Genomic DNA, 13,617 nt, shown 5'->3' on the forward strand with positions numbered 1-13,617 from the left:
ACGCCTCCAGGCCACGCCCCCGGCAGCGCTTCCCGGGCGTTACCAAGGGGCGGGACTGTTGCTAAGGGGCGGGGCTAATGGAGAGGCGGCCAATGGCAGCAGGGCGCGCGTGCCGCGGGGCGCCCCCTCGTGGGCGGCGAGGGGAGGCGCGGGGGGCGTTGCCATGGGAACGGGGAGGGGCGGGGAGGGGCGGGGGAGGGGCTGAGGCTCTCCTTGCCTGAATCCCTTCCCTGAATCCCTTCCCTAAATCTGTTCCCTAAATCCCTTCCCTGAATCCCTTCCCTGAATCCCTTCCCTAAATCCCTTCCCTGAATCCCTTCCCTGAATCCCTTCCCTAAATCTGTTCCCTAAATCTGTTCCCTAAATCCCTTCCCTGAATCCCTTCCCTGAATCCCCTCCCTGAATCTATTCCCTTCCCTTCCCTGAATCCCTTCGCTGAATCCCTTCCCTAAATCCCTTCCCTAAATCCCTTCCCTGAATCCCCTCCCTGAATCCCTTCCCTGAATCCTTTCCCTGAATCCCTTCCCTGAATCCCTTCCCTTCCCATTTAATCCCATCCCATCTCAGCTCCATCCCATCCATCTCATCCCAAACCATCCCAATTCCTTCCCCTCCCATCCCCATGCATCCCATCTCCTTCCCATTCCCATGGATCCCATCCCATCCCATCCCATCCCATCCCATCCCATCCCATCCCATCCCATCCCATCCCATCCCATCCCATCCCCATGGATCCCATCCCATTCCCATGGATCCCATCTCATACCCATTCCCATTCCCATTCCCATTCCCATTCCCATTCCCATCCCATCCCACCCCATCCCATGGATCCCATCCCATTCCCTGGTGACTGCTCATCCTGGGAATGTCCAGCCCCATCCTTCCTGTCCCCATCCCGACCTCCGCGTCCCTTCCCACTGGGACAGGGGACAGGGAACAGGGACCGGCACCGGGACACGGCGAATGCCGACAATTCCCATCTGGAGAGCACCAGGATTGTCCCCCGGGAATGCCGGGGGGACAGGGGGGGTCAGGGGACACGTGAGGGACAGAGGGGACAGTGCCACCCCCGCGGGGCTGCTCCAGCTGCTGGAACGCTTAAAAACCTGGGATCCGCATTCCCAGGAAACCTGGGATCTGGACTCCAAGGGATCCCCAGAGCCCCAGCTGTGCCCTTGTCACGGTGACATCACACGGCTTGTCCCCAAGGGAGGCGACACCAGGGCCTGGCTTGTCCCCACCCCCATTCCCCCATTGGCCGGAAATTCCAGCTTTTCCCTAAAAAGCCGCTCTGGCACAGGGACGGTCCCCGGAGCCACCGCTGGCTGGGGGATGTCACCTGGGGGGGACACGGGGGGTGACAGCGTCACCTCCCGGCACCGGGCGCGGATTTGCTCGGGGATTACGAAAAACAATGGGATTTGGGAAGGGATTAAATCCCGGCGGCCACTGCGACCATTGCGGTGTCCCCAGGGTGTCCCCAGGGTGTCCCCAGGGTGTCCCCACACCGCCATCCTCTCCCTGCTGTCCCTCTCTGATGTCCCCACAGTGTCCCCACACTGCCATCCCCACTCTGATGTCCCCACACTGATGTCCCCATGCTTGTCCCCCCTCCCACAGTGATGTCCCCACAGTGATGTCCCCACGCTGCTGTCCCCTCCCTGTCCCCACGCTGCTGTCCCCACACTGATGACCCCAAGTTCCTGTCCCCATGCTGATGTCCCCACTCTGATGTCCCCACCACGAAGTCCCCACACTGATGTCCCCCCCCCCGCCACCCCTTCAGGGATGTCCCCATGCTGGTGTCCCCCCTCCCACACTGATGTCCCCACCCTGATTTCTCCCCTCTGATGTCCCCGCTGTGTCCCTGCCCTGACGTCCTCACACCCATGTCCCCTACAGTGTCCCCACTGTGTCCCCTCATTGCCATCTCCACACTGCTGTCCCCACCCTGATGTCCCCACAGTGTCCCCACACCGCTGTCCTCACCCTGCTGTCCCCACCCCGATGTCCCCACAGTGTCCCCACCTTGATGTCCCTGCCCTGAGGTCCTCACACCCGTGTCCCCCACAGTGTCCCCACTGTATCCCCATGGTGCCATCCCCACAGTGTCCCCACAGGGATGTCCCCACAGTGTCCCCACACCGCTGTCCCCACCCTGACGTCCCCACAGTGTCCCCACCTTGATGTCCCTGCCCTGACGTCCTCACACCCGTGTCCCCCACAGTGTCCCCACTGTGTCCCCTCATTGCCATCTCCACGCTGCTGTCCCCACCCCGATGTCCCCACAGTGTCCCCACAGGGATGTCCCCATGCTGCTGTCCCCTTCCCTCATGTCCTCACGCCAGTGTCCCCACTGTATCCCCATGGTGCCATCCCCACAGTGTCCCCACCCTGATGTCCCCACAGTGTCCCCACCTTGATGTCCCTGCCCTGATGTCCTCACACCCGTGTCCCCCACAGTGTCCCCACTGTGTCCCCACGCTGCCATCTCCATGCTGCTGTCCCCACCCCGATGTCCCCACAGTGTCCCCACCTTCATATCCCTGCCCTGAGGTCCTCACACCCGTGTCCCCCACAGTGTCCCCACTGTATCCCCATGGTGCCATCCCCACAGTGTCCCCACCCCGATGTCCCCACAGTGTCCCCACACCGCTGTCCTCACCCTGATGTCCCCACAGGGATGTCCCCACAGTGTCCCCACACCGCTGTCCTCACCCTGCTGTCCCCACCCCGATGTCCCCACAGTGTCCCCACACTGCTGTCCTCACCCTGATGTCCCCACCCCGATGTCCCCACAGTGTCCCCACCTTGATGTCCCTGCCCTGACGTCCTCACACCCGTGTCCCCCACAGTGTCCCCACTGTATCCCCACGCTGCCATCTCCACACTGCTGTCCCCACCCCGATGTCCCCACAGTGCCCCACACCGCTGTCCTCACCCTGCTGTCCCCACCCCGATGTCCCCACAGTGTCCCCACAGGGATGTCCCCATGCTGCTGTCCCCTTCCCTCATGTCCTCACGCCAGTGTCCCCACTGTATCCCCATGGTGCCATCCCCACAGTGTCCCCACTGTATCCCCATGGTGCCATCCCCACAGTGTCCCCTCCCTGATGTCCCCACAGTGTCCCCACTGTATCCCCATGGTGCCATCCCCACAGTGTCCCCACAGAGATGTCCCCACAGTGTCCCCACCTTCATATCCCTGCCCTGACGTCCTCACACCCGTGTCCCCCACAGTGTCCCCACTCTGTCCCCTCATTGCCATCTCCACGCTGCTGTCCCCACCCCACTGTCCCCACAAGGACGTCCCCGCGCTGCCGTCCCCACGGTGCCATCCCCGCCCTGCTGTCCCCACAGTGTCCCCACCCCTGTCCCCGCTGTCCCCTCACTCCCGCTCTCACCCCGGCCAAGATCCAACACTTTAATCCCAGAGCCGGAGCCGCGCCGGGAACTGCGCGAACTGGGAGCCACTGGGAGCCACTGGGAGCCACTGGGGGCCACTGGGGGCCACTGGGAGCCACTGGGGGCCACTGGGGCCGGCCCCGGGCCGCCACCGCGGTGTCACCCGGTGGTGGCAGCGGTGTGGCTGTCGCCTGTCAGCGCCGCTGGCCCTGGAGCTGCTGCAGCTGCCGGCTCAGGTCGTCGATGCGGACGTTCTTGAGGAGCAGGAGCTGCTCCAGCCGCCCCACCTTGGCCTGCAGGATCTGGGATTCCCCAGGGATTTGGGGCCGCAAATCCCAAATCCCGAAATCCCGAAATCCCAAACCCATCCCCGAGGGATTTGGGGCCGCAGATCCCAAATCCCGAAATCCCAAACCCATCCCCGAGGGATTTGGGGCCGCAGATCCCAAATCCCGAAATCCCAAACCCATCCCCGAGGGATCTGGGGCCGCAAATCCCGAAATCCCAAACCCATTCCCCGGGGGGTCCTCCCGGCACAGGGGATGCGGGGAGAGGGAATTTTGGGTTTTTTTTTTCCAAGCGGGGAATTGAGGTGGGTGAGAAGACGCGATGGATTTGGGGTTCCAAGAGCAGCCCCCTTCCCCCCAAAAAATGGGAATCCCAGATATCCCGCTTTTCCCACCCCGGACAGCCCACGGAATTCCCAATATTTACATCTCCGGCAGAAAAAAAACCCCGAATTTCAGGGGAAATTTGAGGGACCGGGAAAAGCAGGGAAAAGAGGGACAGGGAGAAGGGGGGAAGAGGGGATCGGGAAAAGCCGGGAAGGAGGGACTGGGAAAAGCCGGGAAAAGCCGGGAAAAGCTGGGAAGAAGGGATCGGGAAAAGCCAGGAAGGAGGGACAGGGAAAAGGCGGGGAAAGCCGGGAAGAAGGGACTGGGAAAAGCCGGGAAAAGCCGGGAAAAACTGGGAAGAAGGGATCGGGAAAAGCCAGGAAAGAGGGACTGGGAAAAGAGGGACTGGGAAAAGGCGGGGAAAGCCGGGAAGAGGAGGGAACGGGAAAAGCCGGGAAATGAGGGGAAGGGGGAGAGGGAAAAGCCGGGACGAGGGGAACGGGAAAAGCCGGGAAAAGCCGGGAAAGCCGGGAAAAGCCGGGAAAAGCTGGGAAAAGCTGGGAAGAAGGGATCGGGAAAAGCCAGGAAGGAGGGACAGGGAAAAGAGGGAAAGGAGGGACAGGGAAAAGGCGGTGAAAGCCGGGAAGAGGGGATCGGGAAAAGCCGGGAAGGAGAGACAGGAAAAAGCCGGGAAAAGAGGGGAAGGGGGAGGGGAAAAACCGGGAAGAAGGGATCGGGGACAGGGAAAAGCCGGGAAAAGCCGGGAAAAGCCGGGAAGGGGGGATAGGGAAAAGCCGTGAAAAGCTGGGAAGAGCCGGGAAGAGGAGACGTGGAAAAGCCGGGAGGAAGGGCAGGGGGACAGGACAGGGTCGCGTGGGTCCCCCCGAGCTGTCCCCGCGCATCCAGTGTCCTTCCCAGCGGGATTTGGGATGGGCTCACCTGGATCGTGTCCCGCGCCAGCTGCAGCGCCTGCTCGCGCTCCGCCAGCTGCTGCCGCGTGTCCCCAGGGCCACCCCCGGGCGGGATTGTCGCCTCCCTGGCGCGGCGACGGGGACGTGGGGACAGGCACTGAACCCCCCCTGAGGGCCGGAGGGGAAGGGGGGGGGGGGTCCCCAAATCCTGGCCCCCGATCCCATGGGAATGTCCTGATCTCCATAGGGAACCGCGGGGACACACAGAGACACCAGGGTGATCCCCGAACGCCACAGGGACCCCCAGACCCCCACGGTGACCCCCAGACCCCCACGGTGAGCCCCGAATGACCACAGGGACCCCCAGACCCCCACGGTGACCCCCAGACCCCCACGGTGAGCCCCAAACGACCACAGGGACCCCCTGACCCCCACGGTGACCCCCAGACCCCAACAAGAGCCCCTAGACCACTGCAGTGACCCCCAACTTCACGGTGACCTCCAAACCACCACAGGGACCCCAAGACACCCACAGGGACCCCCTGACACCCACAGGGACCCCCAAACCACCACAGAGACCCCCTGACGCCCACAGGGACCCCCAAAACCACCACAGGGACCCCCAAACCCCCACAAGGACCCCCGGACACCCTTGGGGACATCCAAACCCCACAGGGACTCCCTGGCCCCCCCAGTGACCCCATAAAGACCCCCTGACACCAAGAGGGTCCTGTTCCCTGCCCAGCCCTCACCTGTCAGTCCTCTCCTGGCTGCAGCCCCTTCCCAAATCACTCTGGACCTTGGGATGGCCTGGGAAATCCCACAGGGATGGGGTCACCGGCCGGGACACGGCTGTCCCCTCCCAGGCACCCCAAAAAGTCACAGTGGGGGATTTTGGGATCCCTTTTGGGATCCCTACCTGTGTCCAGGTATCCGCCCTCCTCCAGCACTGCCAGCTCTGCTGGGGGCTGTGGGGAGAGGCAGGAAAACCCCTGGAGCACCCGGGATACCCGGGACAACCCCGGCCACCATCCCAGGTGGATCCAAGCCCCAGTGTCCAGCCTGGCCTTGGGCACTGCCAGGGATCCAGGGGCAGCCCCAGCTGCTCTGGCAATTCCAGCCCAGCCCCTCCCCACCCTCCCAGCCAGCAATTCCTTCCCAACATCCCAGCCCAAGCTCCCCTTTCCCACTGGGAAGCCATTCCCTGCCTCCTGGCCCTCCAGCCCTTGGCCCCAGTCCCTCTGCAGCTCTCCTATTCAGGTGTCCATATCCCATCCCAATGACCATATCCCATCCCAGTGTCCATTCCCAGTGTCCATATCCCACCCCAGTGTCCATATCCCATTCCCAGTGTCCATATCCCATTCCCAGTGTCCATATCCCACTCCAATGTCCATATCCCATCCCAGTGTCCATATCCCATCCCAGTGTCCATAACCCACCTCAGTGTCCATATCCCATCCCTCAGTGTCCATCCCATCCCCAGTGTCCATATCCCACCTCCAATGCCAGTATCCCATCCCAGTGTCCATATCCCATTCCCCGTGTCCATAACCCATCCCTGGTGTCCACATCCCATCCATTCCCACACAGGGACACCTTCCCCTATCCCAGGTTGCTCCAAGCCCCATCCAACCTCTCCTGGGACACTCCCAGGGATGGGCAGATGGAACACCCTTGGAATTCCCCATTCCCAGGAATTCCTTACTTTCCCGTTCTCTCCCTTCCTCTGCCTCTGCCTCTCCTGGATTTTCTCCCGCAGGAGCTGCAGGAGCTGCTCGGCCGTTCCCGGCCGGCTCTGGACCAGCTGCTGGATCATCTCCTCTGGGATGTGGAAATTCAGCTTACTCAGCACTTTCCTGGACACCGGGATGGGATATGGACATTGGAAATGGGATATGGACACCGGGGTGGGATATGGACATTGGGATAGGATACGGACACTGGGGTGGGATGTGGACACTGGGATGGGATATGGACACTGGGGTGGGATATGGACACTGGGAATGGACACTGGGATGGGATATGGACACTGGGATGGGATATGGACACTGGGATTGGATATGGACACTGGGGATGGGATATGGACACTGGGATGGGATATGGACACTGGGAATGGGATATGGACACTGGGGATGGGATATGGACACCAAGGGTGGGATATGGACACTGGGGATGGGATATGGACACTGGGGTGGGATATGGACACCATGGATGGGATATGGACACTGGGAATGGGATATGGACACTGGGATGGGATATGGACACCAAGGGTGGGATATGGACACTGGGATGGGATATGGACACTGGGATGTGATGTGGACACTGGGATGGGATATGGACACTGGGAATGGACACCGGGATGGGATATGGACACTGGGATTGGATATAGACACTGGGGATGGGATATAGACACTGGGATGGGATATGGACACTGGGATGGGATTTGGACACCATGGATGGGATGTGGACACTGGGAATAGGATGTGGACACTGGGATGGGATATGGACACTGGGAATGGGATATGGACAATGGGATGGGATATGGACAATGGGATGGGATATGGACACTGGGAATGGGATATGGACAATGGGATGGGATATGGACAATGGGATGGGATATGGACACCATGGATGGGATGTGGACACTGGAATGGAATATGGACACTGGGAATGGGGTATGGACACTGGGATGGGATATGGACACTGGGAATGGGGTATGGACACTGGGATGGGATCAATAAAGCACCGTGGGGAGGTGACCGGGGGATACGGGGACACAGGGGGACACCAAGCCCCAGTGCGGCACGCAAGGTGGCCCCGTGGGCACACAGAGCTGTCGGACCGTGGCGAACATGAGGACACTGCCCACGGGACAGGTGGGGACACTGTGGGGACACCCCGCGGGGGGGGGGGGGGGGTCACACGGAGGAGGTGGCACCTGTCCCTACCTGTTCAGGTGGCCCCAGTTGGCGACTTTCTGCGCCGTGGAGCTGGCGGGCACGAAGCTGTGCAGCTCCACCATGGACGGGAAGAAGAACTTCACCACCTCGGCTGCCAGCACTGCGGGGACAGCGGGGACACGCTGCGGGTGGCACCACCGGCGACACCCCGTCCCGGCCTCCCGCTGCCACCCCGCCGGGTCCCCGCAGTGCCCACCCCCGTCGCTGAAGTCGCGGGCGATGTTCCTGCGCGGCCGCGACAGTGGCACCGTGTCCAGCCAGCGGTACAGGGACACCAGCGCGGTGTCCGGCCCCGGACCCGGCCACGCGGCCGCCATGACGGGCTGGACAGAGCGTCGCGCTGCCATGGCAACGGGGCGGGGCTTCATGGGAGCGTCGCGGTGCCATGGCAACGGGGGCGGGGCTTCGCGAGAGCGTCGCGCTGCCATGGCAACGGGGCGGGGCCTGCAGGGAGCGTCGCGGTGCCATGGAAACGGGGGCGGGGCCTGCAGGGAGCGTCGCGGTGCCATGGCAACGGGGGCGGGGCTTCATGGGAGCGTCGCGGTGCCATGGCAACGGGGGCGGGGCTTCATGGGAGCGTCGCGGTGCCATGGCAACGGGGGCGGGGCCTGCAGGGAGCGTCGCGGTGCCATGGCAACGGGGGCGGGGCCTGCAGGGAGCGTCGCGGTGCCATGGCAACGGGGGCGGGGCCTGCAGGGACCGTCTCTGTTGTCATGGCAACGAAGGCGGGGCTTAAAGTGAGCGTCTCAGTGCCACGGCAACGGGGGAGAGGCGTAAGGAGAGCGTCCTATTGCCATGGCAACGGGGCGGGATATGGACACTGGGGTGGGATATGGACACTGGGGTGGGATATGGACACCATGGATGGGATATGGACACCGGGACGGGATTTGGACCCTGGGATGGGATATGGACTTTGGGAATGGGATATGGACACTGGGGGTGGGATATGGACACTGGGAATGGGATATGGACACTGGGACGGGATATGGACACTATGGATGGGATATGGACACCATGGATGGGATATGGACACGGGTGGGATATGGAAACTGGGAATGGGATATGGACACTGGGATGGGATATGGAAACTGGGATGGGATATGGACACCATGGATGGGATATGGACACCGGGACGGGATATGGAAACTGGGATGGGATATGGACACTGGGATGGGATATGGAAACTGGGGTGGGATATGGACCCTGGGGATGGGATATGGACCCTGGGGATGGGATATGGTCATTGGGGTGGGATATGGACACTAAGGATGGGATATGGACACTGGGGATGGGATATGGACACTGGGGTGGGATATGGACACTGGGGTGGGATATGGACACTGGGATGGGATATGGACACTGTGGATGGGTTATGGACACTGAGATGGGATATGGACACCATGGATGGGATATGGACACCATGGATGGGATATGAACCCCAGTCCCGTGTGGCTGCGCCTCAGTTTCCCCGCCTTTCCCCTCCTCCGAGCAGAGCAGCTTTTTAACGGGGGGGTTTGGGTTTCACCCCTTCTTTACCACCCCTACCTGCCCCCCTGGGGGGGTCCCAACTGCCCCCCCCTCCGTGCCCCTTCCCCCAGCCATGTCACCCCCAGCCATGTCCCCTCTGGCCAGGCTGTGACCCCAAAACCCCGTCCTTCCCTGTCCCCCCCTTGGTCCGCATTCGCACCCCGCGCTTTAAGCCCCGCCCCTTCCCATCCCCGCCTTCCATTGGCTGCTGCACCCGTCAATCACCAGGCTCCGCTCCTCCCTTACCTCCGATCCTGCGCATTGAGCACTTCCGCACTCTCCCGCGCCCCGCCCTTTTCCGCTCTCCTATTGGCTACATTCCCTGTCAATCTCTAGCGCTGGCCAATCATCCGCCGCTTCCCCCACGGCCCCGCCTCCCGCGCGCTCCCATTGGCTGGAACCGCCTACGGGTTTTGAATATAAACAGCGGCGCGGCGCTTGGCGCCCCCTGGCGGGTGCGGCCCCGGCCGGGAGCGCTGGCGATGCGCTCCGGGACAGGCGGCAGCGCGCGACCTATCGCGACATATCGCGACATATCGCGACATATCGCCACATATCGCCACATATCGCCACATATCGCCACATAGCGGCCCCACAGCGGCTCCTCCGCGACAGCCCGGGGACACTGCCCGCAAGCCCTGCACCCCTCGGACCCCCCCAAAGCGGCGCCTCCGAGCGCTGCCCCCCCCCCCGCGCTGTCCCCTCCGCCGCCGGTGACGTCAGAGCCCTTGGCATTCCCTTTGGGATTCCCTTTGGGATTCCCTTTGGGATTTCCCCCCGCAGTTCCCTCTATTTTTGTCCCCCCCTTTTCCTCCCTCTTCCTCCCCCCTTTTTTGTCTCCCCTTTCCTCCTTTTTATTCCCTTTCCCCTTCCCTTTTTTCCCTCTTTTAATTCACTTTTCCCCGCCCTTTCCCCCCCTTTTTTTTTCCTTTTCCCCCCTTTCCTCTTTTTAAATTCCTTTTTTCCCTCCCCGCCTTTCTATTCCCTTTTCCTCTCCCTTTTCTTCCCCTTTTTTATTCCCTTCTCTTCCCTCTTTCTTCTCCTCCTTCCTTCCCTTTCCCTTCCCTTTTTCTCCCTCCTTTCCCTTCCCTTTTTTCTCCCTCCTTTTCCCCCTTTTTATTCCCTTCCCCCCTTTTTATTCCCTCCCCCCCTTTTTATTCCCCTTTTCCCCCCCTTTTTATTCCCCTTTTTCCTTCCTTTTTATTCCCCTTTCCCCCCCATCTTTCCACTTTTAAAATTCCCTTTTCCTCCGCTTCCTTTCCTTTTCCCCCCCCATTTTTCATCCCCCATTTTTTCCATTTCCCTCTCCATTTCCCCTCCCTTTTCGCCCCTTTTATTCCCCTTTTTATTCCCCTTCTTTTTATTCCCTTCCCCCCATTCTCCCCCTTTTTAAATTCCCTTTTTCCTCCCCTTCTCCCATTTTTCCCTTTCCCCTCCCCATTTATTCCTCTTTTTTCCCCTTTTACCTCCCTCTTTTCCCCCCCTTTTTATTCCCCTTTCCCCCCCTTTTTATTCCCCTTTCCCCCCCTTTTTATTCCCCTTTTTTCCCCTTTTTATTCCCCTTTTTCCCCCTTTTTATTCCCCCTTTTCCCCCTTTTATTCCCCTTTTCCCCCCTTTTTATTCCCCTTTTTATTCCCCTTTCCCCCCCCTTTTTATTCCCCTTTCCCCCCCCTTTTTATTCCCCTTTTCCCCCCTTTTTATTCCCCTTTTCCCCCCCTTTTTATTCCCCTTTTCCCCCCCTTTTTATTCCCCTTTTCCCCCCCTTTTTATTCCCCTTTTTCCCCCTTTTTATTCCCCTTTTCCCCCCTTTTTATTCCCCTTTTTATTCCCCCTTTTCCCCCCTTTTTATTCCCCCTTCCCCCCCTTTTTATTCCCCTTTCCCCCCCTTTTTATTCCCCCTTTTAATTCCCATTTTCCCCCCTTTTTATTCCCCCTTTTAATTCCCATTTTCCCCCCTTTTTTGGGGGGGTTATTTTGGTTTTTTGGGTTTTTTTGGAGGGGTTACTTGGATTTGTTTTGGGGTTTTATTTCGTGTTTTTTGTTGTATTTTGGGGATTTGTTTTGGTTTTTTAAAGTTTTTTTGGGGTTATTTTATTTTTGGGGGGTTATTTTGGGTTTATTTGGGTTCTTTTAGGTTTGTTTTGGGTTTTTTGGTGTTTTTTTGTTGTATTTTGGGGGTTTGTTTTGGTTTTTTAAGTTTTTTGGGAGTTTTTGGGGGTTTATTTAGGTTCGTTTGGGTTTGTTTTGTTTTTTGGGCGTTTTTGGGTCTTTTTTTGGTTTTTTGGGGGGGTTTCTTAGGTGGGTTTTTTTGTTATTTTGGGGGTTATTTGGGTTTGGTTTGGGTTTTTTGTGTGGTATTTTGGGTATTTTTGGGGGGATATTTTGAGGGTTATTTGGGTTTGTTTTGGTTTTTTTTTTTTGTTTGTTTTTGGGTTATTTTTGTCTTTCTGGGGGGGTTTTGAGGGGTTATTTTGGGGGTATTTTGGTTTCTTTGGGCATTTTTGGGGTTATTTTGGGGTTGTTTGGGTTTGTTTTGGGTATCTCGGGGTTTTTTAGGGAGGTTTTTTTGGGTATTTTGGGGATTTTTGTTGGATTTTTTTGGGGGGGGGTATTTTGGGGTAATTTTGGTGGGGTTTTTTGGGGGATGAGATCCCTAAATAGGGAGATGATCCCTCTGGATATGGGGGATTCGACCCCTGGATAAGGGGAATGATCCCATTGGTTTTGTGGGATGAACCCCTTGGATAAGGGGAATGATCCCACTGGATAAGGGGTGTGATCCCACTGTTTTTTTGGGGGGCTGAGACCCCTGGAAGAGGGGAATGAGATCCCCAAATAGGGGGATGATCCCACTGGATATGGGGGATGTGACCCCTGGATAAGGGGAATGATCCCATTGGTTTCCGGGGGGGATGAGATCCCTAAATAGGGGGATGATCCCGCTGGATAAAGGGTGTGATCCCACTGGTTTTTTGGGGGGCTGAGACCCCTGGAAGAGGGGAATGAGATCCCTAAATAGGGGGATGATCCCACTGGATATGGAGGATGCGACCCCTGGATAAGGGGAATGATCCCATTGGTTTCCGGGGGGGATGAGATCCCTAAATAGGGGGATGATCCCTCTGGATATGGGGGATTCGACCCCTGGATAAGGGGAATGATCCCATTGGTTTCCGGGGGGGATGAGATCCCTAAATAGGGGGACGATCCCTCTGGATATGGGGGATTCGACCCCTGGATAAGGGGAATGATCCCATTGGTTTTGGGGGATGAACCCCTTGGATAAGGGGAATGATCCCAGTGGTTTTGGGGGATGAGATCCCTAAATAGGGGGGATGATCCCTCAGGGTTGGGGGATCTGAGTCCCACTGGATAAGGGGTGTGATCCCACTGTTTTTTTGGGGGGCTGAGACCCCTGGAAAGGGGAATGAGATCCCCAAATAGGGGGATGATCCCACTGGATATGGGGGATGTGACCCCTGGATAAGGGGAATGATCCCACTGGATGAGGTGGATGAACCCCTTGGATAGGGGAATCACCCCACTGGATTTGGGGGATCTGAGTCCCCTGGACTTGGGGATCATCCCTCTGGATTAGTGGGATCATCCCACTGATTTGGGGACACCGAGGTGACATTTAGGGGCACTTAGGGGACACTGAGGTGACATTTAGGGGACACCGAGGTGACATTTAGGGGACATTTAGGTGGCACTTAGGGAACAATGAGGTTGCACTTAGGGGACATCGAGGTGGCACTTTGGGGACACCAAGGTGGCATTTAGGGGGCAATTTGGGGACACTGAGGTGGCACTTAGGGGACACCGAGGTGACATTTAGGGGACACCGAGGTGACATTTAGGGGACACTTTGGGGACACTGAGGTGGCACTTAGGGGACACCGAGGTGACATTTAGGGGGCAATTTGGGGACACCGAGGTGACATTTAGGGGGCACCGAGGTGACATTTAGGGGCACTTAGGGGACACTGAGGTGGCATTTAGGTGGCACTTAGGGGACACCGAGGTGGCACTTAGGGGACATTTAGATGGCACTTAGGGAACAATGAGGTCGCACTTAGGGGACACCGAGGTGGCATTTAGGGGGCACTTAGGGGACACCGAGGTGACATTTAGGGGGCAATTTGGGGACACTGAGGTGGCACTTTGGGCACCGAGGTGACATTTAGGGGCAC

At 58.8% G+C, this 13,617-nt stretch overlaps 1 protein-coding gene across 1 annotated transcript; it reads right to left on the reverse strand.

Moving 5' to 3' along the window:
* Positions 1-3,501: 3,501 nt before the first annotated feature.
* SPEF1 (sperm flagellar 1) lies at positions 3,502-8,240 on the reverse strand. Its single transcript, XM_069012284.1, has 7 exons — positions 8,090-8,240; positions 7,882-7,993; positions 6,639-6,789; positions 5,850-5,898; positions 5,683-5,740; positions 4,959-5,055; positions 3,502-3,707 (listed from the first exon to the last, which is right to left on the reverse strand). The coding sequence occupies exons 1-7, from the start codon at positions 8,238-8,240 to the stop codon at positions 3,600-3,602; spliced, it is 726 nt and encodes a 241-aa protein (XP_068868385.1). The 3' UTR covers positions 3,502-3,599.
* Between the last annotated feature and the right edge of the window lie 5,377 nt (positions 8,241-13,617).

This window comes from Aphelocoma coerulescens, chromosome 4 (assembly GCF_041296385.1).
Source record: "Aphelocoma coerulescens isolate FSJ_1873_10779 chromosome 4, UR_Acoe_1.0, whole genome shotgun sequence".
Lineage (NCBI taxonomy): Eukaryota > Metazoa > Chordata > Aves > Passeriformes > Corvidae > Aphelocoma > Aphelocoma coerulescens.

Bases quoted from the DNA above. Each gene is read 5' to 3' on its own strand.
- SPEF1 (XM_069012284.1), bottom strand. From the start codon at position 8,240: ATGGCAGCGCGACGCTCTGTCCAGCCCGTCATGGCGGCCGCGTGGCCG. The intron at 5,741-5,849 runs GTAGGGATCCCA...GGGATTTCCCAG, and splicing joins GGGCGGATACCTGGACACAG to GCCATCCCAAGGTCCAGAGT. The intron at 5,056-5,682 runs GTGAGGGCTGGG...TCGCCGCGCCAG, and splicing joins AGCCAGGAGAGGACTGACAG to GGAGGCGACAATCCCGCCCG.